At 51.8% G+C, this 25,728-nt stretch overlaps 1 protein-coding gene across 4 annotated transcripts in view; it reads left to right on the forward strand.

The window, feature by feature from the left end:
• The window catches only part of MYO18B (myosin XVIIIB), a 258,865-nt gene that overhangs the window by 76,131 nt on the left and 157,006 nt on the right, over positions 1 to 25,728 (forward strand). For all 4 annotated transcript variants that reach the window (XM_089322921.1, XM_089322923.1, XM_089322922.1 and 1 more), the window contains exons 18-22: positions 4,103 to 4,262; positions 7,075 to 7,258; positions 8,339 to 8,561; positions 13,086 to 13,195; positions 24,831 to 24,896. In XM_089322921.1, the coding sequence (XP_089179047.1) occupies positions 4,103 to 4,262; positions 7,075 to 7,258; positions 8,339 to 8,561; positions 13,086 to 13,195; positions 24,831 to 24,896 (743 nt within the window). The remainder of the gene's footprint in view (positions 1 to 4,102; positions 4,263 to 7,074; positions 7,259 to 8,338; positions 8,562 to 13,085; positions 13,196 to 24,830; positions 24,897 to 25,728) is intronic.

Consider the following 25,728-nt stretch of genomic DNA (forward strand, 5'->3'; position numbering starts at 1 on the left):
AACCTAAAAATGAATAACTAGAGATTTTTTTTTTTTGACAGGCAGAATTAGACAGTGAGAGAGAGACAGAGAGAGAGGCCTTCCTCCTGTTGGTTCACCCGAAATGGCCACTATGGCTGGCACACTGTGCTTATCCAAAGCCTGGAGCCAGGTGCTTCCTCCTGGTCTCCCATGCGGGTGCAGGGCCCAAGCACCTGGGCCATCCTCCACTACACTCCCGGGCCACAGCAGAGAGCTGGCCTGGAAGAGGAGCAACCGGGATAGAACTGGCGCCCCGACTGGGACTAGAACCCGGTGTGCCGGCACCGCAGGCAGATTAGCCTAGTGAGCCGCGGCGCCGGCCAGTAACTAGAGATTTTTAAGATACTAACATATCCCCCCGCCCCATACTCCTGGCTTCCTCCCCTGTTTCCTTCCTCTCCATTGCAGTGGGCACCGTCGGCTGTCACAGCCTTGCTCAGCCGTCAGCTTCCTTCCGGGGAAAGCCAGATGCGTGAGGCAGGGCTGGGCCGCTGCCCTCTGCAGAGAGACGGCTCCTGTGAGGAGATGCATGATAAATACTCAGAGCAGACGGGTATGTGAACGCTCTGTGATCCAGGGTCCAGAGACACGGGGTTCCTAAAGGAGCTATTCCCTGGATGTGGGTGCTGAGACAGAGGAGGAAGTAGGGTCAGAGCCAGAAGGCACCGTGCAGGCCACCTGGGGTGGAGAGGGGCCCAGTGGATTGTGGCCCCCACTTTCCTGCTTACATGAGCCGACCCTGCCAACCCCCAAGTCCCTGGGCGGGGCAGGCTGCTCACAGCTCCCAGGGGCAGAAACTCTCACACCCTCTGCCCTGAGCCAGCTGGAGCAGACACATTCACTCAGACATTTTTGCTAATACATATATACATACATACATACATAAGCAAGCTTTCCCCCAGGGCTTTCTGATTAGCTCTGAGTTCATGTAACATTCAATCACCCAGAACTCATGGGTTTTCTGCCTAATCGGGGCTGGATATGAATGACCTCTTACCCTTCCCTGCGGTGTGTTTGCTGAGTATCCCCACAGGGGGCTGGGGGCAGCCCTCCCGGAGCCCAGGTCTGGCAGGTGATCAGGTGAGAGGCACGCACAGCCACAGCGGCTGAGCAGGGCTCTGAAGCAGCCCGGAGAATCCAGTGTGCAGAAGCCACCCTGGTTTGTGTGTGTGTGTGTGTTTGGGGGGGGGGGTCAGGCTCCTGCAGGAGGTGATGAAGGCAGAGGCTGAGAAAGACTCCGTCTTCTAGGAGCATCTTGAAGGCAAAAGACTGCCTGTGCGGTGCTGTGATGGACAGCATTGTGGGCCCTCGGGAGAGTGGGCAGTCCTGGGGTCTAGGGGTTGTTTTCCTGAAGATGTAGCATCTCCATGAGCTGGGCCACCAGCCTGGATGGAGACAGGTCCTCCTGCAGCGCTGGGCGGCTTCAGCCAAGCTGCCTCAGTCAGCTCCCTGGACATCTATGCCGTGTTCCTGAAAGCCCGGTGGTGCCCATGTCACTGAGCACCGTGCACGTTAGCAGGTCCAGGCAGAGAATGCCGGAAGCCTGGCTGGGACTTTGCAAATATTAACATCCTTTGGTCTCCCTTCTTCCTCCTCCAGCCCTGGTGGGGTTCTCATTCAGAGCCCAGCTCTGCCAGCAGCTGGATCTAGTGATGAATGAACACGACCCCTCCCCGTCCAGCAGAGGGCGGCGGCCATGCACACAGACACAGTGCTGCCAGAGCCTGGTGTGCAGGTCATCACCTCTCTGCCCAAGGGGTGCTTCACTCTCCCCTGGGGCTGCACAGCTGCCAGGGGGCTCTTGATGCAGCGACGACGCTTTCCTGACCTGACCCCTGCTGCTAACTTCCCTGACGCCGGACCCCCAGGCCACCCAGGAAGTGAGTGCAGGAAGTGGGCTCTGAGCAGCCAGAGGCGTGGCAGAGTCCTTGCCCCTGGATCGCTGGAAGCCACAAGGCTCTCAGCCTCGGCTTGTTTTGCAGGGATTCAAGAAATGCATCCTCTGCAGCTTAAGTTCATTTTTAAGTTTTTCTTTGTTTATTGAGCGAGCGAGTGAGCGAGAGAGAGAATGAACCTCCATCTGCTGATTTATTCCACAAATGCTTTCAACTGTGGGAGTTGGGCCAGGCCAGGGCTGGGCATGGAGGACTCTGCCCAGGGCTCCTACGTGGATGGCTGGGACCCGCTTCCTTGAGAGATCATTACTGCGTCTGGGGGCTGCCCCAGCAGGAAACTGGAGTCAGGAGCTGCAGCTGGGCGTTGGACACAGGCTCTCCATCAGCCACGAGACTTGGCATTCTAAGTGATGTTTGTCTGCTGTGCCCAGTGCCTGTCCCCTCAGCACGGCTTAGTAGCAGCACACTGGGATTTGGGAGGACTCGAGACCCTGATGCACGCAGGTGGGTGTGTTGACAAGAGCAGGCTGGGGAGAGAAAGTAAGAAAGACCATCCAGAGTAGGTGCAGGAATTAAAGCAGCATGCGTACTGCCACCTCTAGTAACGGCTGGCCCCGGGCCGCGTTTCAGTGCAGGGAGCTCATCCCAAATGTGTGAGTATCCCGAATGTCTACAGTAAATACCGAAAGTGGCCGGAAACTCATTCACTCACTCACTGATACGTTCCACAGACACTTCTGAGCTTGGTCAGGTGCCAGGCACGATCCTGAGCACAGAGGGGATGTGTAGACATAAACACCTTCTACCTCCAGACCACCAGCCAAATGTCAAACACAGTAACTGGCCCATTTTCTCCTGTAAGTCGTATGCCTTCCGCACCGCATTATGTGTGTGAGGGTACATCAAACAGTTCGTGGAAACATGGAGTCGAAAGAGAAGTTTATTTCCATGCTAAAATATTTCGGTGGAGACTCTTTGTATGCCTGGATTGGAATTTTTTTTTTTTGGCAACAGAATAAACTTATCTTTTAATGCCACAGTTCGTGAGCTTTGGAAGTACCCTTGTGGGATGTAAGCCATATTTTATAGAGGGGGGAAACTGAGGCTCAGAGGCTCCCGTGGCTTGGCCCCTTTTGACATGGTGATATGTGGTGGAGTTGTCCAGGTTTCCTCAAACGCCAGCCCCAAACCCACTTACTTCTCCAGCCTTGTCTCCTGCAACCAGCCTCGCCCGAGATTGTGCTCGCAAGTTACTTGGTGAATGGCATTCAGGACAAGTTTACGTGGCACGTGAATGCATGCTTTTGAGGTGTTTAATAATAGCACGTTTATCGCCGTTCATTTTAGAAAGTGAATACATCCAAGCTGCAGTAGAGGTCTCCTTTGCAAATCAATGTCCTTACGAAACCATGAGACAACAGAATGAAATAAATTAAGTGAATTGCAACATAGGGGATATCTGGGTATAAATGAGGGCACTTCAAAAAGTTTGTGGAAAATGGGCTTAAAGGAATTGATTTAGGTGCCAACAATTTTTGAAGTCCATGCGGTTTTTTCCATAAAATGCACTGTTTCATGAACTGTTTAAAAACCCCTCGTATGCCTGAATTTTAAAGGAATTTGGTCCTGAGATAGATATTTGACCCAGTTAAGATGCTCATGTCTCACATCAGAGTTCCTGGGTTCGAATCCTGGCCTTGGCTTCTGACTCCTGCTCCCTGTTAATATGGACCCTGGGAGGCAGTGGGGTGACAGCTCAAGCAGTTGGGCCCCTGCCACTCCTGTGGGAGACCTGGATGGAGTTCCGGCTCCTAACTTTGGCCTCCCAGCTGTTGTGTGTTGTGTGTTTTGTGTCTGCTTCTAAATTAAATAAGTAAATTAAACAAAAAGAGCACCAAAGTAAATATACCTTTTTATTGCTCAAAATTCCCTTGTATAGATCAAAATTCCTAGAGGTCGCATGTGCTAGGATGTTTGAAAAACACAGGCACTTGGCTTGAAGAAGCCACAGGAGCACAGATCGACTCAGGAGATCACTTGCACCAGGGGAAGTGGGGGTGCCCAGAGCTGCCGGCTGTATCTCCCAGGAAACACACTCATATGGAGAAATGTGTCCTTGGGGGTGCCAACCCCTTGCAGAGTGCCCCCACCCCGCCCCAGAACTCACGCACAGCATCTGATTTCAGGGACCTCTTCCCTGCGCGCGTGCGAGCAGCCCCTCCAGTGTGAGATCTTCCACCAGCTGGGACATGACCCCGTGCGGTACGACCTCACGGGCTGGCTCCACAGGGCCAAGCCCAACCTCGCAGCCCTGGACGCGCCACAGGTTCTGCAGCAGTCAAAAAGGTGAGTGAGGCGAGGGCTGGGGCCTGGGGAGGGGCATGGGAGGGGCTGCACTCTCCCCTGCCTCCCACCTTTGCAAGGATTGCACAGCCTCAACAACACCCAGAGCGAGGGCTGGTTTGGGAACCCCAGGCATGCATCATGGAGCAAAGAGCGTCTCTGAATTGGCGCTGTACCATGACTCCCTGGGGCCCGAGCGAAGCCAGCCGAGCAGCGGAGCTGGCCATTTGGGGAGGTGGCTATGACTTCTTATTCTAGCTTTTTGCCTGTCATTAAGCAGCTGGGAGATGATGTGACTGGAACAACTTTTATGGACATCCTCAAACTCGGTGGGGTCGTAAAAGCGAAATGATATGTTTTGCAGCATTAAAAAAAAAAAAGCCCCCGGCGTTCCTTGACTGCTCGGCCCAGAAATGCTGCCACAGAGCTGCCAGTAATGTCGCTTTCAATTCAGAGGCTTATCGGAAAATGCTTGTTGTACGTGTGCGCACGTGTGTGTGTGTGTGTGTGTGTGCATGTGCGCCTCCCAAGTTCAATGCTAGAATCCTGCAGGAGCAGAGCTTAGAGACAAAAGAAGAAGCTAAGATCACACCAGGAGGGTGCTGGTGTCTGTGAGGAGGGGGCATTTATTGGCTACCAACTATGCGCTTTGCATCAGCACCGAGACTTCATAAGTCTCATTATTCCTTATGGCAATACTGTTTCATTAGCCCCACTTTACAGAGGAGAAAACTGAGGCCCCCAAAGTGGAGAGACTTGCTTCTGATCACAGGGCAGAAACATGGTAGAGTAGGGGATTCCACTGCACCTCGGTGACCCTGGAGAGCTCTCGGGACAAGGCCAGGGTTGACTGGGAACTCAGCACCCAGGAGGGTCCGTGGGCGTACAGACCCTGCCGTGAGATCGAGGCAGGGCGTGGGGTGAAGGTTGGTGAGGACTGAGGAGGGAGCCAGGTGCCTGGGGGAAACCTCGTGACTTCCCTTTGTCACCTGCGTGATGGGGGGCAGGGGCTGTCACTTTGCCTCCTCCGGGCTGTGCTCCCTCTGCAAAGCAGTAGGAGTTGGACAAGGCTACAAGACCCAGTGACAATGGCGCAGGTGTGGAGCCAGGCTTCACCTCTTTCAAGCCACCCGACTTGGTTCTCCATGTCAGAATCTGAGAAATGGGAGCACGACACCCACGTGAGAGACGTGGTGATGCCAAGTAGCAGACAGCTTGTATAGGAGCCCGGGGCACAGGGGGCCCTCCGCACGTGTCTGTGGCCTTGTGAACGTCCTGCCTTCCTGCTATAAAATCCTGCACTCATACCGAATAAGACAAGCCTCTGTGAACCAGACGGCAGCCCCGGGGGATCCAGGCCTACTCTGGGGGAAAAGTCTGAGACCAGAGGCGAGCGAAGGCCCGGAGCTTCGGGAAACACACCCTCGGCTGCACACTGGTGATCTTTTGAGAGCAAACAGAGCTGCTTCCTAGAGCGCTGGTTCTGCAGCCAAGAGCCCCGGAGGCATCAGAACTGTGTGTTGAACACTCAGATTCCTGGACCCCACAGGGCCTGGCATTGCTGACAAGCTTTCCAGAAGGTTCTTCCGCACACTGCAGTTTCAAAAACACCGTCTGGATCAAAGCCTTGTGTTTTGTGGACAGGGAGCTAAGACCAGGAGGGACAAGGGCCCAAGGTCGCAGCATAAGTTGAAACCAGAGATCTCAGCTCAGCCCTGCAGACAGAGCAGTCCACACACAGAGGGGGCATCAGGGCCTGAGCTCCTCTCCCTGAACCCGTGAGGGGCCCACACCCCCCAGGGACCCACCTCCACCACTCCTGGTTCCTGCTCCCTGGGGACGCCCTCAGCACCCTGCCCAGACTCAACGTTTTAACACGAGTGTGGCCACGCCTTGTGCACCTGCCGTGCATTGAACTGGCTTTATATGTTTTCTGCTCAGCCAGGCAAGACTCATTTCCTTAATAGTTGGGATAGCTGGTTAGAACAGAGGGAGATGCACCGTGGGTCTTCAGGGCTGGGATAGCTGGTTAGAACAGAGGGAGATGCACCGTGGGTCTTCAGGGCTGGGGCCTGGATGAAGATGCCTGGATGTGTCCATGGGAGGGGCTGGTGCTGGTGGGCCCTGGAAGGCCGACTGTCCGCTCTGAGTTCCACTCCTCCCAGGGCACAGCAGGCTCTGTCTGGCTCAGGCTGGCCAGTGTAGGCCTTCCGTCCTTGTCACCAGTCTCAGAACCTGTGTCCTGCGGGGCTGCTCAGGGAAGGCACAGTCCTCTCCCAAGCTGCCTATTTCAATGACATGATCTTGCAGCCCCAGAAACCGCCATTTGGGCCTGTGAGTCATTCATTCAGGCCTGAAAGCATACAGTAAGCACCAACTGTATACAGGACTTGTTCTAGGGCTAGCAAGATGGTTTCGTCCTCTAAGCAAATGCTGGCTTAGTAGGTTACGCATAGGTTTGAGGGTGCTTTGGAAAAGTTCATGGACAAACGGAATGAAAAGATGTTTCTTCATGTGCAAACGACATGGGTTCTTCCAGGGACTTTTGGAAGATCCTTGCTGTGTAAGCGACAAGGCTTGCAGAAGGAGAGATGATTGGAAGGCAAGGGCGGGAGCTGGCATTTGTCATGAAGCCAAGGCTCAGCCAGCAGGAGGGACTGAGGCAGAAGGGGTAGCAGCTGGGGCGCGGGAGTCTGAGGGAGGGTTCAGGAAGCAAGGTGGGCTCCTTCCCTCGGGCCCTTCCTGCTCCGGCCAAGCCTTCCCCAAGGGTCCCTAAAGTTCTCCCAATCCTCATCTTTCCCCTCCTGCCCTCCAGGGAGGAGCTGCGGAGCCTGTTCCAGGCCCGGGCCAAGCTGCCCACCGTGTGCAGGGCCGTGGCGGGCCTGGAGGGCACCTCCCAGCAGGCCCTGCAGAGGAGCCGTGTGCTGCGCAGGACGTTCGCCAGCAGGCTGGCCGCGGTGAGGAGGAGAGCGCCGTGCTCCCAGATCCAGCTGCAGACGGTGAGCGGGTGCCCCCTCTCGTGGGAATGCGGCCGTCAGCCTCCCTGGCCCCATCTCCCCCAGCCCCGTCAGCTGCTGGCTTCATCTCCAACCTCCCCAGCAGGCCCCTAGGGGCAGGCATCCATCACCCCACACTCTGAAGGGCAGGACATGGAGACCCTGAGCAGCTAAGTGTGGCCATGGTTACACCCCCTGGAAGTGACAGACTCAAGGCCAAGGCCAAAGCCTTGGCGACTCATTACTGAGTTGAGAGTCAGGCCCACTGCATAAAAGTGACAGATGCCACACCAGCCCTGTCTGCCTGTCTCACACAAGACGCCCCCCTGCGGCAGAAGCCAGCATAGGCTGCACGTGTGTTACCTGCACAGGGATCTGGGGCCCACTAACTAATGAGGACATTTGATTAGGCCATGCTTTGGCTAAGCCCAGATGAGAATGGGCTGGAATGTGGGAAATACGCATTCTGGAAAAATCCTTGGTCTATGCCTCAGTTTCCCCATGTGTTTCAACAGGGAGTCATTGTAAAGCCCTCTTTTTAAAATAAAGATTTATTTATTACCTTTGAAGAAAGAGTGGCAGAGAGAGAGGGAGAGAGAGAGGGAGGGAGAGACAAGAGACAGAGAGAGAGAGAGACAAAGAGAGAGAGATTTTCCACCTGTTGGTTCAGTTCCCATGTGACTGCAACAGCCAATGCTGAGCCAGGCTAAAGCCAGAAGCCAGGAGCTTCATCCGGGTCTCCCAAGTGGGTGGTAGATGCCCAAACCCTTGGGCCATCCTCTGCTGCTCTCCCCAGCTGTTAGCAGGGAGCTGGATTGGAAGTGGAGCAGCCAGGACTCTTCCAATGACTATATGGGATGCTGGAATTGCAGGTGGTGGCTTTACTCGCTACGCCACAGCGCCAGTCCTATAAAGCACTCTTACACCTTAGGAGTATGTGAGTAAGTGGGAGGTCCTTGGGACAGGACACAGGGGCCCCCAGAAGATGCCCAGGCCAGGCTAGATGTGGGTCGGGGAGAGTGCAGACACCCGTTTGCTTCCCCTTGAGACTGCTGGTCCTAACCTCCCTGTTCCTGGCTCTAGGATGCCCTGATCAACGTGATCAGACGGTCTCACCTGCACTTTATCCACTGTCTCACACCAACCCCACCGCTGGAGAGCAGGGCTGGGCAGGGGTCTCCAACGCCACCCCAGCCAGGAGGAGATGAGACTAGGGCAGGCGGGCCTCCAGCCCTGGACATCCCCGCCCTGAGGGTCCAGCTGGCAGGGTCGCACATCCTGGAGGCACTGCGACTGCACAGGGCAGGTAAGTGACAGACGGGAACAGAACACCTCGTCCCCGCACCCTCACCGCGACGTGCCCGCCCCCCAGTGGCCGCCTGGAGCCAGGAGCACATCACTCCTGTCAGCAGCTTGGCAGGCTGTATCCTGTGAGGGCAAGGCATGATTCTCCCCATTTCACAGATGATACAGCTGAGGCCAGGAGAAGTGCAGGGACTTGCTCAAGACCTCTGGCATAGACTGGGCTGCAGTTTACGAGTCCAAAGCCCTTATGGTTTCCAGCTCCTGGCCAGCGAAGGCTGAGTCTCCCCCCCCCCCCTTTTGACAGGAAGAGTGGACAGTGAGAGAGAGACAGAGAGAAAGGTCTTCCTTTGCCATTGGTTCTCCCTCCAATGGCCACCGCAGCCGGCGCGCTGCGGCCGGCGCACTGCGCTGATCCGATGGCAGGGGCCAGGTGCTTCTCCTGGTCTCCCATGCGGGTGCAGGGCCCAAGCACCTGGGCCATCCTCCACTGCACTCCCTGGCCACAGCAGAGAGCTGGCCTGGAAGAGGGGCAACCGGGACAGAATCCGGCGCCCCAACCGGGACTAGAACCCGGTGTGCTGGCGCCGCAAGGTGGAGGATTAGCCTAGTGAGCCACGGCGCCGGCCTCCCCCTTTTATTTCAACAACTCATCTGCCTTGGGTTAGGGAGGCGGGGGCAATCATGAGGAGCCATTGCTCCTCTTACACAAGATGCCCGGTGAGGTCTCAGGAAAAGACGACGCTATGAGTCCAGGGCATCCATTGCCCGGGGATGCAGGAGGGACCCGAGCATCTGCAGGGAGTGCAAAGTCCTGATGAGTGCGACAGTGAGAAGCAGCCCCAGGAGGTGGGGGGCGAGGGAGCTGAGCAGAGGAGTCAGCAAGGTGCAAGGCAGAGAGGTGGCGAGGCCTGGGGTTTCCAGGGAAGGGTGTTCAGGATGAGCCAGAGTTGTGTGGGGTGGGGCCGAGAACGCCTTGGCTGGGGAAGTGAAGTGGGGGCTCGGGGGTCCTCGAGGGGTTTTCGTCAAAGGACTGAGGACTTCAAACCTGAATTTTATTTTGTGTATTTACTTTATTTGTTTGGGGCGGGGAGAGAGAGACAGAAACAGAGAGAGAGGGAGAGAGTGTTAGTTACTCCCCAAATGCCTGCACCAGCCAGGCCTAGGTCACCCAGGTCTCCCAAATACGTGGCAGGAACCCACCTACAGGAGCCATCAGCTGCTGCCTCCCGGGGTGCGTGGTAGCTGCAAGTTGGAAGTGGAACCAGAGCCAGGCCTGGACCTCAGGCACAGAGACACGGACGTTCCCAGCAGCATATTAAGCACTGCCCCAAGTAACCACCCCAGATCTGTATTTTAATAAGCACACTGATTTCCTCCATTAGCCAATCCTACACGTCGGGTTTGATGTTAACCCTTCCTGTTCTTTTCAGTGTGTCCCCAAAGGTCACCCCATTGATTCTCCCCCGCCTGCCAGTTACAACTGGCTCAGGAACAGCCATTCTGGCCGCAAAGAACGGGGTGACTGGGACTGGCTGGGAGCCCTCTAGTGGCCACCGGTGCCCCAGCTTGTAGTCACCACCCCGTCCCCCTCATCCTCGCCAATCAATACTGGAGCCCTGGGCAGCGGAGCTAGGAGCGATGGGGGGCGAAGGTGAGACCCTCACTTTCCTGGGGACAACTCTGATCTTCTCTCCTACCTGCACCACCATGGGCAGGTAGAGATGATGTCCCAGGGGAAGAGTGAGAAGTCACAGCTGGTGGCTTGGTCCCTGTGGCCGATCGATTCCACTCAGGTCTCGGCAGGTGCCCTGGGAGACTGGTGCACCCTTGGAGCCCCTGATGCACACGCTGTGGTCAGGGAACCCCCTTCCTCGGGCCTGGGGCCTCACCACTGAGCCTGGCCCCTCTCTTCTCAGGCTGGGTAGGTTTCCAGCTAAGCATAGCTTGATGTCTCCTGGTAGAACTTGCCAGTTTCTGTCTCCTAGACCTGGTGTGTTTCCTCTTTTTTTTCTTTTTTGTTTTCTATTCTAAGTCACTTCTGTCTCTATCACACCCACGTAAGATCTATTCGCATGCAGACATATAAATATTTATGATTTTGAATTCATGCATATATTATCTGCACATACACACATACATCCATGGTAGGCACAGATCCACGCGGTTTATTGAGTGGCTACTCTGTGCTAGGGACTGTGTTGTCACCTAAAGCCCTTGGTGCAGTGCCTGGCGGGCTGTTGTGCCCCAGTATCCTGTGAATTCAACCGGAATTCACAGGTCAAACAGTTTTTGTCTTGTCATTGCTCCCTAAACACCAGAGTGTGACAATGGTTTGCATAGCACTTACATTGCATTAGGGATTATTGCTAATGTAACAATGATGAGACATGCAGAGGAGGCTGTGCCTAGGTTGTGGGCAAGTATTATGCCGCTTTATATGAGCCACTTGAGTGTCTTGTGTGGAAGTAGCCTAGAGCCCGTCCACCATGGCTGCCGAGAGATGATTGCATAGCATTGCTCAGTAAGCTAGTCGCACACCTACTGTGTACTGTATACTGAGGGATGCCTACATAGTAGTTGCTCATTAATGATTCCCTGTTGGACACAGCTGAGATCTGGAGTGAGATGGCCTGGGCTTGACCAGTGGTGTGACCCAGAGCACACCTCCCTCTGCTCTCCCATAATAGCCCGCATCTCTGAGAGTTGCTGCAGGGGTTGGTGAGTTAATAAAGAGAATGATGTGGGGCCAGTGCCATGGCTCACTTGGTTAATCCTCTGCCTGCAGCGCTGCCATCTCATATGGGCGCTGGTTCTAGTCCCAGCTGTTCCTCTTCCAGTCCAGCTCTCTGCTGTGGCCCGGGAGTGCAGTGGAGAATGGCCCAGGTGCTTGGGCCCTGCATCAGCATGGGAGACCAGGAGGAAGCACTTGGCTCCTGGATTCGGATCGGTGCAGCGCCGGCTGTAGCAGGCATTTGGGGAGTGAACCAATGGAAGGAAGACCTTTCTCTCTGTCTCTCTCTCTCACTGTCTATAACTCTACTTGTCCAAAAAAAAAAAAAAAAAAAGAGAGAGAGAGAGAGAGAGAGAGAGAATGATGCTTAAAAGAGTGGCTGGGTGTGGAAAAGCACAGAATATCCGTTAGCCGTCTCGCCGTGAACAGGCATCAATTGTAATCCTCAGAGTGACCGAGTGAGAAGAGATCTTATTATTCTCATTTGACAGGTAAAGAAATCGAATCATAAAAAGGTGGTATCATTTGTCCCCAGTGATGTAGCTAATCATGCCAGAAATGGGATGAAAATCCAGATAAGTCTGACTTAAAAGTGCATCTGTGAGCTCTCAGGGGTTCCCTGTCTGTGCTGGGTACATCCTGCAAAGCTGGCTGGAGACCCTCCTCCTCCCCCAGGAAGGCTTCCTGGATTAGCGACACACGCCCAGCTTCTTCCTGCTGACTCATGCACTGGCTTACGGTGAAGCCAAGTCTCAGAAGCAGGGTGAGAGGTCCCCAGACCTTTTCCCACCCAGCCACCCGAGGGGTCTTTCTAAAAGCAACCGCCATGCCTTTTGTCACCAGGAAAAAGGTCCAAACCTTGAGGCCTGGGGTCTGAGTTTGAGTTCCTTTGGGCCTCATCATTGCTTATCTCTGTCCATCCTCCACCGCCCTGGTTATTGTCACTGCCCGGGTTTGAATCCCAGCTGGGGAAGTTACTCTGCAACCTTGTGTGACGTCCTAGTTAGCACTCGGCGCCTAAGTTCCCACATCTGTAAAAATGGGCACAACAAGATAACCCTCCAAGCACCCCTAGCTCATGGAAGATGTCACCCAGGTGTCACCCAGATGGTGAGTGTCGACTGTCACTTCGACAGCAGAGCAAACCTTAGATTTCCCCGCTCTGGTCTTTCCTGTACGGCTTCCTCTGACTCGACTTCCCTTCCAGACCAGCGTCTCCTGGGAAACCGTCGTGGCCCCGTCCAGTGCCATCTCCCATGTTGCTTTCTCTCCGGGGCTTTGGAAGGCCCCTTGTCTGCCCAGTCTCCCACAGTGAGGATTCAGCCGTGTCCACCCTACGTGGTAGGACAGGGAAGCCCTCATTTGCTGCCCAGTGCTGCCTCCCCATGTGCAGCCTGTGGGATAAGAACATAAGTGTTAGACGGGAAAGTTTGCGTGGTCCAACAGCTTCGGGAAACTCCAGGCCCAATGGGGCACCCCCCGCCCACAGCAGGTGTTGTCTGAGCCTTGGCCTCAGGTGCTGACACACACCCAGGAGGCGGAAGTGTGCAGCTTTTCCAGACTTTCAGGGGTGCGCTGTGTTGGGTTTGTATTCTGGGCGATGCATTTGGGAAGCGCCGATCAAGTTCAGTTCCTGCAATTAGCAAACGGAGAAACTGCAGCCCCAAGACGTGAGTCCGCAGAGCAAGTTGTAGCCAGGCTGGGAGCAGGACCCCGAACGCCTGTCCGGGTTTCCATCCAGGGCACGGGGCTCGGTCTTCTCATCTGTACTCTGTGTCTCCCTACTCCCCCCAGGCTACGCTGACCACATGGGGCTCACCCAGTTCCGCAGGCGATTCCAGGTGCTGGACCCCCCGCTCCTGAAGAAGCTTGTGTTGGCCTCGGAGGGAGTCGACGAGAGGAAGGTATGTGGTGCTGAGTGCGGAGGGGTTGTGTTCTGGAAACTTCAACTGGGGTCTCATGAGCTCTTGTTCCACTGAGGATTGTCCCAGTGTGTGTGTGTGTGTGGGGGGGGTCTCACCCGACGGAATCTGAGAGCAGGGCCTTGGGGGGCAGTGCCGAGGGTGGCATTGGGTCCCGCACCCAACAGTGCCACCTGGGACATCGCCTGTCCCAGAATGGCCCTTCTACACTCTGCATAGAACAAAATGATGAGAATAGCACCGCCCGGCTAACAGGGTCCCAAGAAAGACGAAAGGTTACCATTCCCAAAGCAGCCTGAGCTGATGCATGAAAAGAAGTCTTCAGTGTCCAAAAACTGTTTGGGGAGTATCTTTGTGAGGGCGTTCCCTCTTTGGCAATGAGTGAGCATCCCCCTCATCCAGGCCTCTGCACCGGCAGTTCCCTCTGCCCGGAGCACATGCTGGCTCCAGTCTTTGCCTGCCTGGCGTCCTCTTGCTATTCACACCCCAGCTCAACTCTTCTCTAGCACACTGCCTTGGCTCTGTTTATCTGTGATGATATAGACGCCCTGCGTGTTTTCTGGTTCGTGACCAGTACTCAGTAAGCTGATGAATGAGTGAGTGAATGGATGCACGTTCCGAGCTTTGTAGATTAGACGCCGTGTGTCTCCTTTCTCCACCCCTACTGTAAACGCATGGAAAACCATCCATTTCCTCCTGGTGCTGAACTTCCAATAAGTGTTTCTATCGGGGACGGCTGATCAATGGTGACAGAGCGCATCAGACCCTGCGAGGGTCAGTTGCGCCCCCACAGCCCTGCAGGTTGAGTTCCTATGCCCCTTTTGCAAATAGGAGCCCATACAGATGAAGTGACTTTCCTGATGCCACATTGCCGGACATTCGTGGGTTTGCTCCTTGAGCTCAAGGTTCAAGGGAAGGGTGGTTGCCCATGGACCTCAGTGTCAAGCAGAGCGGAGTTTGATTCCCGACTGGGGCTGTGCAAACCTAGGCAAGTAACTTCTGCGTTCTGCCTGCGTTCTCTCGCTTGTAAAGTGGCAGCAGTGATAATGCCTACCTCCATGGGTTCTCTGAGAATGACCTGTACTTGCACAGTGGATATGATTGACACAGGGCACCTGCGACATTGGGAGAGCCCCATAGACATTAGCAGCTATCATCAGCTTCTTCGGCATCGATATCAGCACCACCATCAGCAGCACCTTTCAAGTCCAGGGTCATGGTGACCAAACCACGTAGACCCTGTATTCATAACCTTGTTGAAGTGTTACCTCCTGGTGGGTGTGCCTGTGCGTGCTTGGGACTGTCAGCACTGACATTCTCAGCCTCTGAGTCAGAAGGCCAGAAGAGTAAAGAGAGTTACAATGCTTAGGTTATAATGCTTGGCTCTTCTCTGCAGTGGGCACCGGAGCATAGGCTACCTCCAGCAGGCGACCTCCTCCATTATTGCTAAATATACACGGTATAAACTTGACCAAGCACTGCCTTCTGCGTGGCCCTCCTAGCTCATGCTGGGAGGGGACAATAGTCTGAGCTGTTCAGGGTGCAGGACTAGGTGAAAACCCATTCCATTCTGAAGGCCTGGCTTGGAGCCACCCACCACTCTGTACTAATCTTCATTTGGGGTTCCTTATCCTTGATCGCCCAAAACTTGGCCTCCCTTCAGGGGGTCTGGAATGGAGTCATTGAAGGGCTCTTAAACTCCTGTGCAGTTGGAAATGGGGCAGGCGTGGAGAGTGGGGGGTTTTCTGTGGGGGCAATGGGTGTAGCATATGGAAGCATTTCTATTCTGGATGACTCAGCAGTTCTCTGTTGTAACCAAACCGAAACCACCCCCGTACACACTGGAGGCCTCGGAAAATGGAAAATTACAAGTGGAATGGACTTGGTTGGGAGTTTCTGCCGCTGCTTCTTCTTTTTATTGGATCACAAATTTCATTTGCTGCACCATAGAAATTCGGGAGCAACAAAAGGAAACACCATCCTGCCTCTTATGAAAAACCCGATAAATATTCATTTGTCGGGCAACGTGATCTGCCATGAATTATACATGAACACGTGTTTGCATGGGCAAACCATCCGCCTCTGTGTGCAAAGCAGTTAAGACCTCAGGATTTAATAAGACAAGTTTGACAGCGAGAAAAGGTCAATATTGTCGTTAAACACTAGTCGGCAGCAGAGGGAATTCATTGTCAGGGCTTCGGCGAAGTCCTCCGTGTGCCCAACATGTGGCTTATAAACAGGGGCTCTTCCTGCCAGGGCTATTTCTCAGCGAACGCTCTTGCTTTGTGGGAACCTGCTGGATCGTTTTGTGTTCCTGAAACAAACAAAAAAGCATGTGCCTTTGGCCACAACGTGCAGACTCTCATGCAGAAAGTTCACGCAGTGTGCAAAGCCTGCAGAGCCACAACCTGCGATCATTCTCAAAAGAGGAAGCCTCCCCGCTCTGGGAATTAGCCCCGTCTCGCAGCCAACAGGGCTGAGCCCAGAACCACCCATGCAGGGAGTGGGGGAGCTGGGGTTCCAACTCAGGCTCTCAGATTCCTCACCCAGGCTCTGTTGTCATCGTCATTGTCGTTGTTGTTGAATACATACACTGTATGCAGTTGACCACCCCCACTGTGAGTATGCAGCCTGCTGGCATATAATGGTCTGTGCCCACTGAACGTGGACTCCCCAAAGCCTCTGCCCCCGGGCTCTCAGCAGCCGCCATTGACGTCTGTCTCTGTGACTTGGAGTACTCTGTGTGCTCGCTGGACGTGGAGACAGACAGTGTGTGACTCCCTTATTTCACGTAGCGTCAGGTGCTCAGGCACCACCCACGTGGCAGCGCGTTCAGAATTCTGCTCCTTCTGGGGCTCCGTGGTGCTCCTCTGTCTGTGCTCTGCTCACCTCACTGTCCTTTCACCATCGATGGACACTTGGCCGGCTTCCACACTTCAGCTATTGTGAATTATACGCCTGGGAACCTGGGTTTCTTTCATTTCAAACCCTACTTTCAATCCTCTGGGGTATACCTCCAGAAAGACAATTGCTGGATCACACAACAGTTCCATTTTTAATTATTTGAGAAACTGTCATACTGTTTCCCATAGTGGAAACCATTTTACGACTCTGATAATATTGCACAAGGGTTTGAATTTCTCTAAATCCTTGTCAACACTCACGGTTTTCTGGTTCTATTTTAAGTAGCAGCCGTCCTACTTGGTGTCTTCTTGTGTATGTATGTATTTATTTTTTAACTGAACATTAATTATAACATTTACAGCCCGCCACATGATGGCTTAGTGCCTGTATACTTTATGTGCTGGTCTGATCAGGGGACCAATATTTCTCTTTTTTTGCTATTAATTTATTATCGGAGGCTTGGAGCTCCCTTCTCTTTCTTCACAAAATGTAAACTAGGACATTGTAAAACTCCTCACTCTGCTGCGTAATGGGAACGTATTCCTTCTTTAACTCTGGTTTGGTCCCCACTCTCCAAGTTCCCTCTGGAACCCCTCCGCCTCCCCACCTCCAGTAACCACCGCTGTAATCAGACTGACTATTCCATTACTAGTTTCCACATACAAAGGAAAACATGCCATATTTGTCTTTCTGTGCTTGCCTTATTTCATTTATGTAATGCCCTTTGGTTCCATTCATTTTGCTGCAAATGTCAGAATTCATTTCTTTGGCTGAATATTCCATTGTGTATAGATACTACATTTTTCGTATCAATTCATCTGATGATGGGCACCTTGGTTAATTCCATATCTTGGCTATTGTTGAGTAGAGCTGAAATAAACATGAGCAGGTATCTCTTTGATGCAATGATTCTATGTCCTTTGATATCTACCCGGTAGTGGAACTGCTGTGGAAGTTCTCTTTCCATTTTTAAAAGCAATCTCTGTACTGTTTTCCAAAGTAGCTGTACTACTTTACATTCCCATCAACAGTGTATAAGAATATCCCTTTCTCCTCATCATCATCAGTATTTGTTACTCTTTCTGATATTGGCTATTCTATCATGGGTGAGGTGATATCTCATTATGGGTTTAAGTTGCACTACGGGTTTAAGTTAGGATTTCACAGAGGATGTCTGAATGGAATCCTCTGAAGTCGGGCCGAGTGTCTGATGCAATTCTGCACAGGATGTGCCATTCATAGATAGATGCCGATTTCATCCAAATGTAACCACGCACCTGCTTTTCAGTGGGTCCCATACTATGTACAGAGATGCATGGATGGACAGAACACAGTCTTGAGGAGAAAGACACTGATCCATGCGATTTCCATACAGAGCGTTGGCTTTGGGACACTCTGGCAAATGCTACTAAAAGTTCTGATGTTTCCAGTGGATGTGAGGGTGGGGTATTCAGGATTTTGCGTGAGTTGGGTATTATCAGACAATTTGGGTATAGCGTGCACAACAATCTGCAGTCACAAGGATAAGCGTGGACGGCTTGGTGTAGTTGGAGCATGAGGAATGCCGTTCTCAGGAGCCACCGTCCATCATCGTGATGGTTAGCTGAGCCAGGGCAGTCAGGGATGGTTCACTGAAGGGGGTTCAGCAGGGCCGTGCTGTAGAGGACCTGGGCGATCTTCAGGAAAGATATTAAGGGTGGGATGCCCAGTCTGCCCATTGCATGGTCCTTTCTAGGGAGCAGTGTCCTCCAGCCAACATCAAGCTACTCAGGATGACCTTGACACACTCAGGTCTCTACCGTGGCCTTGTCTTCCCCCTCTCATCCTCTGGGGAACCCAGTCCTCTCTCTAGCCTAACCCAGCTGGTTAAGATTATGACATAACCTGCACTGAAGCCCACTCGAATCCCTGGCAGGTTGATGAAGGAGCCCTTTCAGCTCACTCTGGCCGTGTCCCTCCATCACTCTGTTGCTGGAGCAGTTGTCAGGTCTCTGATGGACGTGAGGAAACCCTGAGGCTGCCCCTCTTTCCTCCAGAGTATCTACAGTGTTGATTCATTTTATTTTATTTTTAATTATTTATTTGAAAGGCAGAGTCATAGAGAGGCAGAGAGAGAGAGAGAGAGAGAGAGAGAGAGGTCTTCCATCTGCTGGTTCACTCCTCAGATGGCTGCAATGGCTGAAGCTGGGTCAATCTGAAGCCAGGAGCCAGGAGCTTCTTCTGGGTCTCCCACACGGGTTCAGGGGCCAAGGACTTGGGCCATCTTCTACTGCTTTCCCAGGCCATAACAGAGAGCTGGATTGGAAGTAGAGCAGCCGGGACTTGAACCAGCGCCCACATGGGATGCCAGCACCGCAGGCGGCAGCTCCACCCACTATGCCAAAGCGCTGGCCTTGATTCACGGTAGCTTTTCAACCACAGGAAGCATGCAGTCACATAGCAAAGTGTCTGGCACATAGTAGGTGCTTACCAGATGAACACCATTGGACCTTGGAGTGGGGTTCATGGCAGCAGGTGCTAGAATTCAGCAGCTGAATTGCTCAAAGGGTGAGCGTCCTGTGCCAGAGACAGACTCGTCCCATTACACTATACATTGTAGTGCTACCCATCCATGGTTCTTCATGATTCCTGTGTATCTCACTGTCTGGTAGACACAGGCCAATGTGAAGTGGCAGCCTTTATGATTTTAGGGTATATTCTTCTTGAACATGGGAGAGAAAATGCTCTGCAAAATTCTAGGATGCAGTTAATGTCTAACTCTTCTATCAATTATTAAGTCAGATATTAAAGCCTCCAACTAGTCCCCACATATTTCCTTTTTTAAAAAAGTGTTAATTTTTTATTTGAAAGCCAGAGAGACAGAGATATACAGACATCAAGGGATCTTCTGGCCACTGGGTCACTCTCCAAATGCCCACACTAGCTGGGCTGGGCCACACCGAAGCTAGGAGCTAGGACCTCATTTCAGGTCTCCCGAGTGAGTGGCAGAGACCCAACTAATTGAGACAGCAGCTGCTGCTGCCCTCTAGAGTGCATGTGCAGGAAGCTGGAATTGGAAGTGGAGCTGGGACTTGAACTTGGACACTCTGATATGCAGTATTGACATTCCAAGCAGTGTCTTAACTACTGCACCAAATGCCTGCCTTGTCTCCAGCCACTAATGCTAAATTATCTATATTTGCATCTTACCAACTTTTGTTTTATGTGCTTTGGGATTCTGTGGTTAGATGCATATATATTTATAATCACTATATCTTTCTGATGGGTTAACCCTTTCCTCAATATAAAATGTCCCTTTTTGTTTCTAATAAGGATTTTTCTCAAATGCTGGTTTATCTTATTTAATATAGCTACTTCAGTTCTCTTACATTTACTGTTTATATGGTATCTCATCTCATTTCCCCCTTTCAGCCTATCTTTCCTTATAAACTGTATCTCTTATAGGAAGTATATAGTTGAATCTTTTAGGTATAAGATGCCAGTCTCAGCCTTCCTATGAGAGTCTATGCATTGGCATGTAGGGTGGTTAACAACCCTCATTTGTTATTTGTTTTCTGTATGCCACATGTCTCCTTAGCCCTCTCCTCTTTCACTTCCTTCTTTTGCATAAACCAGGTATTTGAATGCTCCTTTATACTGGTTGTTCCAGGGAGTATAGTACATATTATAGCAGTCTGCTTCAAATTAATACTAGCTTAATTCTGGAACGTATAAAATCCTTGCTCCAATATAGCTCCATTTCCTCCTCCTACCTTAGTGATTTTGTGTAATATATATATAATATTATACATCAGATCTATATATGTTAAAAACCCAACAGCACAGCTTTATAACCTTTTATTTAATCTACATCTTTTAAATTACTTAAGGGAAGAGAAAAATGTATCTCCATAATCTTTTATATTTACCTGTGTATGTTTTCTGCTCTTCTTTCATTCTTTGAGTATTTGGATTACCTCTGGTGTTGTTTGCTTCTTCCCAAAGGGCTTCCTTTCACTAAGTAAGGAAGAAAGGCCGAGAGAAGTGAGCTCTCCCAGCCTTTGTTTGCTTGAGAAACTCTTCACCCTCATTTTTCAAGAGTAGTTTTGCCAGATACAGTTTTTTTTTAAAGATTTATTTGTTTATTTGAGAGTCAGAGTTACACACAGAGAGAAGGAAAGGCAGAGAGAGAGAGAAAGAGAGAGAGAGAGAGGTCTTCCATCCACTGGTTCATTCCCCAATTGGCCGCAACAGCTGGAGCTGTGCTCATCTGAAGCCAGGAGCTAGGAGCTTCCTGCAGGTCTCCCATGCAGGTGCAGGGGCCCAAGGACCCAGAGCATCTTCCACTGCTTTCCCAGGACAGAGCAGAAAGCTGGATAAGAAGTGGAGCAGCCGGGACTTGAACTGGTGCCCATATGGGATGCCAGCACTGCAGGCGATGGCTTTACCTGATGCCACAGCACCAGGCCCTGCCTACAGAATTTTTGATTGACGCCCTTTTTCCTCGCAGCACTGGCAATGTTCAGTCCCCCTGCATCTGGAGTGCCTTGCTTCTGATGAGTAGTGGCTGTTAAGTGATTAATTGTTTTGCTGTTTCCCTGTCACACAATGGATTGCTTTTCTCCTGCTGCTTTCAAGGTCTCCCTGTGTCTGCCTGGCCGCAGTTGGGCAGTGATGACTCCCAGTGTGGCTGTTTGTGTCTGTCCTGCGTGGATTTCGTGGGCCTTCCTTCTCTGCCTCTCAAATTAAAAAAAAAAAAAAAGCAGCATTCCCGATTCACAGGAGCAAAGTCATGGGATCCACCTAGATGTCCATCAACTGATGATCGATAACTAAAATGTCCTGTACCTACATGATGGAATCTTACCCAGCCATAAGAAGAATAAAATCCTGACGCTCGCAACAAAATGGATGGAACTGGAGATGACTATGCTAAGTGAAATAAGCCAGACCCAGAAAGACACATATCACATGTTTTCTCTTATCTGTGGAAATTAAAATGTAAAATGCAAAAAATAAAATTTGTGGTGCAGCTGCAGTGTTGGCATCCCCTGTGGACACTGGTTTGTGTCCCAGCTGCTCCACTTCCGATCTAGCTCCCTGCTAATGGCCTGGGAAAGCAGTGGAAGCTGGTCTAAGTACTTGGGTCTCTGCACCCACGTAGGAGACCTAGACAGAGTTCCAGACTCCTGGCGTCACCCTGACCCAGCCCTGGCTATTGCAGCCATTTGGGGAGTGAACCAGGGGATGGGAGATCTCTCTCTCTCTCTCCCTCTCTGTCTCTCCCTCTCTCTAATTATGACTTTCAAATAAGTAAATCTTTAAAAAAAATAAAGTTTCTTCCACCCCCATAAAATTTCTGTTAATTTGTATAGTTTATAAAATTTTTCATATTATTGATTTCTAGTTTAATTGCACTGTGGTCAGAAATAATTTTAATATGATTTCTATTTTTATATTTAAAAAGTGTCATTCCTAGATCAGAGAAATATAATCCTTGATTACCTGTACAGTTCTGATCCACGGAGGAGCTGCTTCCATGAGGAGGTAGACAAAGGTGAAATCGCTCATGGTCACTTGAATCCTTGCCAGGTTTTCTTTCCGTAGCTGGCTGTTAAACAATGATTACATTTTATTGAAATAAATGAATAATTGATATTTGGCTTCAACAAACAGCGATTTCCTGTGCTTCAATCTAGTCCTGATGTTAATGAGGATAAAAATAAGAGCGGTTAAGGGCGAAGTCATTTGCAAAGTCTGTTTCCTATATGCTCAGTCTTCCCAGCTGTGTAGGGTTCAGGCAGGGGTTGTAACCCTGGCTTTGCTGGTGAGAAGAGAGGCAGTGCCTCGCTCACCTCCTCACTCCTCCCTCTGAATCTTCTGTGCAAAATGAGGTGATCATATTCGTGGCTGCCTCTCGAGACAGGTACCTAAAGGGTCCCAAGAGAACACGGAGGCGGAGGGGACCCCTCGGTTACCGCAGTGGCTGAGCGTGTGCTCCTGCAAGAAACAGACACCTTCTTTCCAAGTTCTGCTGCGTCTCCACTGGGGCTTGACCAAACAGAGGTGGTTGTGGGGGTAGAACGTCTCCTCCTGTTTATTGAGCACTTCCTGTATGCCGGGGACTATGTCAAGGTCTCCGCCAGCACTCTCTGCTGGAGCAGGTGTCCTTGTTTGGCCCCCTTTTCCTGACAAGAGTCTGAGACTGAGAGTGCAGAACCTGCCTGCAGCCAGGCAGCTGATAACCCCAGCATGTGACTGACCCGCCTCCAGATTCTCACCTGTTGTCTCCCCAAACATCTGTATCTCCCCGGGAGACTTAGAATAATTTCACTGGCTGCGGATTTCATTTAGTAAAACCCATCTGTCTTATTTTAAGCCACTTTTTATTGTGTTTTCATTTTGCACAGAGAGCAAAGACATTATATTTTCGGTATATATTGGTTTTGTGTGTTCCTGCCGCCCACAGCTCCCTTGGAACATTTTTGGCCAGACTATAATAAGTGAAACCATCAGAACGCTGGAGCGGTGCCATTCCAGGAGGTCAGCAAAGAAATCTCCCTCCCTGGTTGCAAGCTGGGACTAGACTTTTAATAAGCATTTTTTGTTTTGTTTTGTTTTCTGATATCTCAGGAAGTTTTCTCTGATGCAGTTGACCCAAAGAATGGAAGCTTGTCTACTACGTGACTCCAGGCTCATAACACCTTTTGCCTCTGCAGTGTGGCAATTACTGTCCTGACAATCAATTCTGCAAGTAGCCTGCTCTGGCGCTCGGTGAATGGAAGGCCAGTGATGGAGGAGGGGTGGGGGTGTCTGAGGCCGGAGCAGGAGGGGAGTCGACCTCCATGAAGGAGGCAGGCATGACCTGTGTTTGTTTCAGGCAGGGTTGTTGGAAAGCCTGTGTGATTATTTCACAAGAGGAAGATGCCAGGCTGGTTTGGTCTATGCGCACCGGAAGTCCTGAGGGACTCGGTTTCCTCTGCACGGGGCTGCCCACCCCACGCCCACCACCAGGGGACTGCTCTTGTCTGAGTGTCCTTCCGGTCGGTCAGCGCGTTCATCCGCCCACGGCTTGAATGCAGAGTTGATGACTGAGACGCCTCGTCGATCCAGCGGCGCCCGATCTAGGTCAAGCGGGCGGGGTTAATGGCTGTGCCATTTATTTAGCAAACATTTGTGGGAGTGGAGCTGTTGTCTGCAGGTGCGCGGAGCGAAGCGCAGAGCGCTGAGAAGGCTGTCACGGGCGGCTGAGTGACACAGTGAGGAATTTCTTCCTGCCCTCGAGCCCCGGGGGAAAGGAGCAGCTCGAGACCCAGATAGACCCAGATGTCGCAGTGTGGCCACACTGACTGTGCCTTCAGAGGGTGCAGCCGTCATTGCTGACCACTGCCACGAGTTATTTTTCCTCTGGCCAAGCTGGAGCTGCGTGTCCATGAGACACAAACTCCCCATTCTCTCCTGGCCGCCACCATCCGACTTCCTGTGAATCTGGCGCTCAGGTACCCTGTGTGAGTGGAGCCGACAATACTCATCTGTTTTTGTGGCTGACTTACTTCATTGAATATAACATCCTCAAAGTTTATCTGTATTGCAGCAGGTGTCATAATTCCCTTCCCTTTAAACACTTCTTCTTCTTCTTTAAAAAAATTTTTTAAATATTTTTATCTGAAGTGGGGCTAGGTGGTGAGGGGAGCTATCTTCCATCCACTCACTCCCCAAATGGCTGCAATGGCTGGGGCTGGTCCAGGCCAAAGCCTGGAGCCCAGAGCTTCATCCAGGTCTTCCCCATGGGTGGCAGGGACCTAAACACTTGGGCCATCATCTGCTGCCTTCCTAGGCGCATTAGCAGGGAGCCGGATTGGAAGTGGAGCACTTGGGACCAGAATCGGCACTCTGATGTGGGATGCTGGTGTCATAGGTGACAGTTTAGCTGGCTGCACCATGACGCCAGCCCTGTGGCCCAGGTTCCATTGCATGGATAAACCACTTGTTGTTTATGCATCCATCCACTGGTGAGCACTTGGTTTGCTGGCATGGTTTGCCCATTGTGAATAATGCTATTAGGGACACAGGTATCGTCTTTGAGACTCTGATTTCAATTTTGGCAGAGGGGAGAAACCCCCAAGTGGGACTGATGGCTCCTACCTTCATTCCACATCGAATAGTCTAAGGAACTGCCATACTGTTTCCTGTAGCAACTGAATTCCTCGTCTTGTTTAGGATCTTTGATTTTTTTCCCCTCTGAGCAATAGGTATGGTGACAACCAGGAAGGCAGCAGATGATGACCCGAGTACTTAAGTTCCTGCCACCCATGTGCGAGGACAGGATGGTATTCCTGGCTCTGACTTTGGCCTGGCCCAGCCTCAGCTATTGCAGCCATTTGGGGAGTAGACCAGCTGATGAAAGATCTTCCTCTCTCTCATTCCACTGCTCTGCCATTCAAATAAATACGTAAATCCTTTTAAAAAAGATTTCCCACCTAAGGTTGCTGTGAAGATGAAATAAATGAGGGCCCCTGTCGGGTGCATGGTATACAGCAGGTACTCAGAATATGCTCATTCACTGTACTTGCTGCCCAAGGCCGGGCTCTGTTGGACAAAGCTCCCAGACACACACAGCATCTTCTGTCTCTCCCAGCACTGCAGCTGTTCAAAGTGAGCCTGACCTTCCACTCTGGGATTCTACCTGCTCTCTGCCTGCTCCTCCAACCCCTCTCTCCTTTCTTCTCCCTAGGCCGTGGAGGAGCTCCTGCAGAGCCTGGACCTGGGGAAGAAGGCCGTGGCCCTGGGACACAGCCAAGTGAGTGGAGTTTCTTTCCTACTGACCTTCTGCCCAGCAGCTCAGGGACCCAGCGGGGCCCTGATTGCTGTCCTGGCTTGGTTGTCCATGAGCCCTGTGCATCTGCTCCACCTACTTAGATGACAAAATGCCATAAGCTGGGAAGACCTAACATCAGGAGATACCACTTGGCGGGCATCGCAGTCCCAGGTGCCTCCGTGGTCTGGCAGGGTTGATCTCAGCTCCAGGAAGCACCGCTCTCCTGTCTGAGAGAAATGCCTCCTACTCAGAGCCTTTTGGCTTCTCCATTGCAACCAATGATGACGCAACTACAGTCCTGGCTGATTGGCAGCAGCAAGTGAAAAGAAAGACAGGACCTGAGAACAAGGCGTGAGATTATTTGGGTGGCGAGAAATAGCTTTTGGGAAACTGATGTTGAAAAAGTGCATCCAAAGCTACCTGAATGTATAGAGAAAGATTTCCTGCTTTCCCAATATGAGGGTACTTTTAAAAAGCTCAAGGAAAATGGAGTTAAACATGTTTATTTTGGTGCAAAAAATTCTGAAATACATGCATACAAGGTCTCCCAAGTGGGTGGCAGGAACCCACTGACTGCAGCTATCGCCACTGCCTCCCAGGTCTGCATTAGAAGGAACTTGGAGGGGCCGGTTCTGTGGCTCACTTGGTTAATCCTTCACCGGCAGCGCCAGCATCCCATATGGGCACCGAGTTCCAGTCCTGGCTGCTCCTCTTCCAGTCCAGCTCTCTGCTGTGGCCTGGGAAGGCAGTGGAGGATGGCCCAAGTGCTTGGGCCCCTGCACCCACATGGGAGACCAGGAGGAAGCACCTGGTT

Source organism: Oryctolagus cuniculus, chromosome 21, assembly GCF_051225735.1.
Source record: "Oryctolagus cuniculus isolate XC-2025 breed Fujian yellow rabbit chromosome 21, ASM5122573v1, whole genome shotgun sequence".
NCBI classification, from domain to species: Eukaryota; Metazoa; Chordata; class Mammalia; order Lagomorpha; family Leporidae; genus Oryctolagus; species Oryctolagus cuniculus.